Source organism: Octodon degus, unplaced genomic scaffold (genome assembly GCF_000260255.1).
Source record: "Octodon degus isolate 3935 unplaced genomic scaffold, OctDeg1.0 scaffold00147, whole genome shotgun sequence".
Classification (NCBI taxonomy): Eukaryota; Metazoa; Chordata; class Mammalia; order Rodentia; family Octodontidae; genus Octodon; species Octodon degus.
Window position 1 is genome coordinate 2,054,768 of NW_004524723.1, and position 4,247 is coordinate 2,059,014.

At 50.4% G+C, this 4,247-nt stretch overlaps 1 protein-coding gene across 4 annotated transcripts in view; it reads left to right on the plus strand.

Annotated features, from left to right (window-relative positions):
- Positions 1–4,247, plus strand: part of Ttc21a (tetratricopeptide repeat domain 21A) — a 28,541-nt gene that overhangs the window by 12,559 nt on the left and 11,735 nt on the right. For all 4 annotated transcript variants that reach the window (XM_023702209.1, XM_023702210.1, XM_023702211.1 and 1 more), the window contains exons 10-12: positions 1,242–1,339; positions 1,466–1,666; positions 2,269–2,398. In XM_023702209.1, coding sequence (XP_023557977.1) covers positions 1,242–1,339; positions 1,466–1,666; positions 2,269–2,398 — 429 coding nt within the window. The remainder of the gene's footprint in view (positions 1–1,241; positions 1,340–1,465; positions 1,667–2,268; positions 2,399–4,247) is intronic.

Genomic DNA, 4,247 nt, shown 5'->3' on the forward strand with positions numbered 1-4,247 from the left:
CAACATGCAGTACCAGGGATCGAACAACATGCAGTACCAGGGATCAAACTCAGGTCCTTGTTTAGACTGCTGACCTCTCTCCCCAACCCCTAAATTTTTGCTAGTGGTATAAATTCAAACAATTTTGGGGGTCGGCCAGATAGCTCAGCACACTAAAGCGCCTGCTGAGGCAGAGCGCAGTGGCCAGGGTTAGATCCCTCATGTGCCCCAGCCCTGCCCCTGGGGTGCGCTGAGGTGATGATTGAGACTGGGCGTGGTGGCAGGTGCCTGTAAGCCCAGCGCTTGTGAGGCTGAAAACAGGAGAATCACTGTGAGTCCAATCTCCGTAGTGAAACCCTGTAGACTTTGTACTAAATACAAAAAAAAAAAAAAAATACAAACAATTTTTGGAGGGTAAGTTGGCTTGTCCACTGGTATTTTAAATATGCATGCCCTGTGGGCCATCAACTCTCCTTGAGAAACCTGAAATATGAAATGTTCACCATGGAATTGTAATATTTACACACTGAAAAAGAACTAAATGTAGAATGGTGCCGTGCCAGCCCACCCCAGAGCACGCTGATACAGCAACTGAAACTGGGCGTGGTGGCGCACACCTGTAATCCCAGCGCGTGAGGCTGAAAACAGGAGGATCACTACGAGTCTCATCTGTGTAGTAAGACCCTGGAGACCCTATATTAGATACATTAAAAAAAGAGAAAAAAGACAAGAATATGTTGTCATTAAAGAGAATGGGTAGCTTTGTATGAAGCAATGGGAAAGTATGTTTATAAAATGGAAACAGCAAGTTGTAGGATGGTATATGGGTAGTTAGATTCTCTTTATGTTTAAAAATGAATTGGTATGCTCATGTGATACATAAAAATGTGGATTTTGTTTGCTGTTGTGCTGGGGATGCAGGGACCCTTAGTTGTGCCAGGCAGGACCGCTACCACTGACAACACACCCAAGTTGTGTGATGTGTTTCTATACATTAACATCAGCTATATTTAGGTAAATGTCTGAAGGAACAGACCCCAATTGTTAACAGTTGTGGTCACTAGAGAGGTGTCAGATCACAAGCAAGGGCTGTTTTTCAGTACTGCCTCAGGATTTAAAGCCTCCCTGTTCAGTGTGTGACAGAGTCAGAACAGCCTCCCCTGCCCAGGACCTCTTCCTGCCGTCTCGTGTGCCCATCAACCTGGCGAGTGCTGGCTCGGCTTCCAGGCAAGCTGCTCATCTCTACTCCATTCTGCTAACAGGGACCATCTGGTGCCACATCTTGAAAGATGAGCTGGAGGAGGCCGAGCACCAGCTGGAGTTCCTGAAGGAGGTGCAGCAGTCCCTCGGGAAGTCTGAGGTCAGAGCTCCCCGGAGAATGGGCTGCTCCAGGGCCCTGTCCTCCCTGGGTTCCACAGGTGGGACCTCTGTTTTGTTCAACTGATTCTGTTCAGATTGCTCTTGGCTCTGAGACTCTCTTCTGCAGGTGCTGGTTTTCCTCCAAGCCCTTCTTGCATCCAAGAAGCACAAGGGAGAGCAGGAGGTTACAGCGCTCTTGAGGGAGGCCGTGGAGCTGCACTTCTCCAGCGTGCAGGGCCTGCCCCTGGGCCCTGAGTACCTGGAAAAGCTGGACCCTCCCTTCCTGGTCTGCATTGCCAAGGAGTATTTGCATTTCTGCCCCAAGCAGGTTAGGGGAAGGTCTGCCCTCCCTGTCCTGTATCACCAGGCTGGGCTCCACCCAGAGCAGCTGGGGAGCCCAGTAATTGTCACACTTGAGCATGCAGGACACAGGTTCCCAGGGTGGTTTCGGTGCAGACGCTGACATCCTGGTAAAGCCTGGAGTCCTGCATCTGTACTAGGGCACTGGCTCTGCCCCCTGCCTATACCCCAGTGAGAATGTGGCTTCCTTTTCTAGAAGGTTTCTAAGAACTGTGTCAGTTTCCACTTACCTATCCTGCTTTCCCAGTCATTCAGGATTCCTTGTGAGCAAAGATTATAGTTTTACAAGTCTTAATATTCCCACCAGCACCCTGTAATAAATGAGTAAGTCAACAAATACTGATTGAGGGTATTACTGTGTACCAGACACCACACTAGGTGCTGAGGACAGTGGACAGAACAAAGTCCCCATTCTTTGGGCCTGAGCTCCAGCGCTGGATGGTACAGAGGGAAGAGAGACCACGAGCGTGGCAGGAAGGAAAATTCCTGCACTGAGAGAGTCTTCTGAGGGCTGTGGGTGCCTTGTCACAATGGGGCAAAGCACCCAGCCAGTCCCTCGTGTCCTCACAGCCCCGGGCACCAGGCCAGCTTGTGTCTCCGCTCCTTAAACAAGTTTCTGTGATCTTGAGTCCGGTGGTGAAGGCGGCCCCTGCCTTAATGGACCCCCTGTACATGATGGGTCAGGTCAAGTATCTCTCAGGTAGGCTCCCAGGTGGACCCCAGTTGCCTACACCATGGTGCCCCCAGCTGCCCTCCCACTGTCTATACACCAAACACAAGAGCTTCTGGCTGTGCCTGCGTTCCCTCCAGCCTCTAGTCCCCAGGATGCCTTTCTGCTCCTCTTGGCCAGCAGGGGTCTCTCCCACCCAAGCTTCTTTCACATTACTTCCTTAATCTATGCAAGTAAGAGTCATTAAGCAGGACATAGCTCTGTAGCACAGCACCTGCCTGGCAAGCATGAGGTTGTGAGTTTGATTCTCTATACAAAAAAAAAAAAAAAAAGTCACTGAGCTTCTGTTATGTGGGGGGATGTGGAGCTGGCTCCCAGTCAGGGTAAACATAAGTATGCAGTATCTATCGCAGTGCACTCAGGCTGTGGAGGAATTGAAGGCAGGGAAGGGCTGTAAGAGCCAGGCAGCGCAGCGCACACCTGTACCCTCAGCCCTTGGGGCAGCTGAGGCAGGGGATTGCAAATTCAACTTAGAAAGACTGTCTCAGATTTTCAAAAAATTAAAAAGTGCTGCAGATATAGCTCATGTGCAAGTGCTCATGCCCTGAGTTCATGTCCTGAGTGCTCATCCCCAACAGTGCAAAAAGAGAAGAAAAAGTTTGGTTGTCAGGGACAGCCTGGTCTTGGCAGGAGGCCTGATCCTGAGCCTCCAGCCTCCCTGTGGGTGCTGCACAGATCTCCCGAGCAGCCTTCCCCTGAAGGTTCTCCCAGTGTAGCCTTTTACTCCTGAAAATCCAGCCCAGCTCTGGTGACCTGGGGGTATCCACTGGGTCCAGAACAACACAGTGGTGTGGCCACGCCTTTGCCCTCAGCACCACATCTCAGCTCAATCTACTGAGAGCTCTGTGTCACCCCAGTCCTCCCTGTGCCCATCTGGGTCCACGGTGACCCATGTTGTCAAGGTTTTCAGGGCTCAAGTCAAGTAGAGAGGGCTCCCTGAGTTGTGCTAGCAACTGCCAGCAGGCTAAAGCCAAAGCACAGTCTCTAGGTGCTTAGGTTGCCATAGTGATGTCTCCACCTTTCCACAGCAAGCAGGGAGGAGCAGAGGCTTCGGGGGCCCAGAAGCAGGTGCACCTCACCCACCACATTGTGGATCCCAAGCTGGAGTACTGTGGGACCTGAAGGCAGAGGGAGGAGGCTCCTCTACAACTCCACACCCCTGCACTGTGCCATTACCCTATAAGCCTGGACCTGGCCTCAGAAGGCCCCCAGTGGCAGGGTGTCCCAGGAGCCCAGAGGGCTTGGATTTTAATGTAGAATGCGTCCTTCAGAGCTGAGCAACTTATGTCACTGGAGCCCTAGGACCCACATCTGAAAGACAAGGATCAGAGCTAAGAGAACACTTTGGTGGTAGAATTAGCATATTTACCAGGCTGAGGCAGGAGGAATTCAAAGCCATGCTGGGCTACATAGTGAGTTCAAGGTCAGCCTAAGTCTCAAAACAAGCCAGAAAATAAGTAAAAATGAAGGACAAGAATCCTTCACAGGCTGCGCAGACATTTAATCAGACTTTCTAAAATGCTTTTCATGTGTTGAACATAGAAAGGTGCCTTATAAATTGTGACAATTTGATTGCTGATGGTATTAGGTTTTGCTTTACACTTAGATGTAGGAATTGAGACTTTCATATGTCTGGAGTTCTCAGGCAGCACTGCTGCAAAGTGACTTCACCAGCTCCCTGTGTAGTTTAAATGCTAGAACAGGAGCAGAACTGGTTAAAATACCCAACACAGGTGTTTCTGGCTTTGCTTAGAAAACCCACTCTGCACCTCTGTCTGTCTGTCTGTCTGTCTGTCTGTCTGTCTGTCTGTCTGTCTCT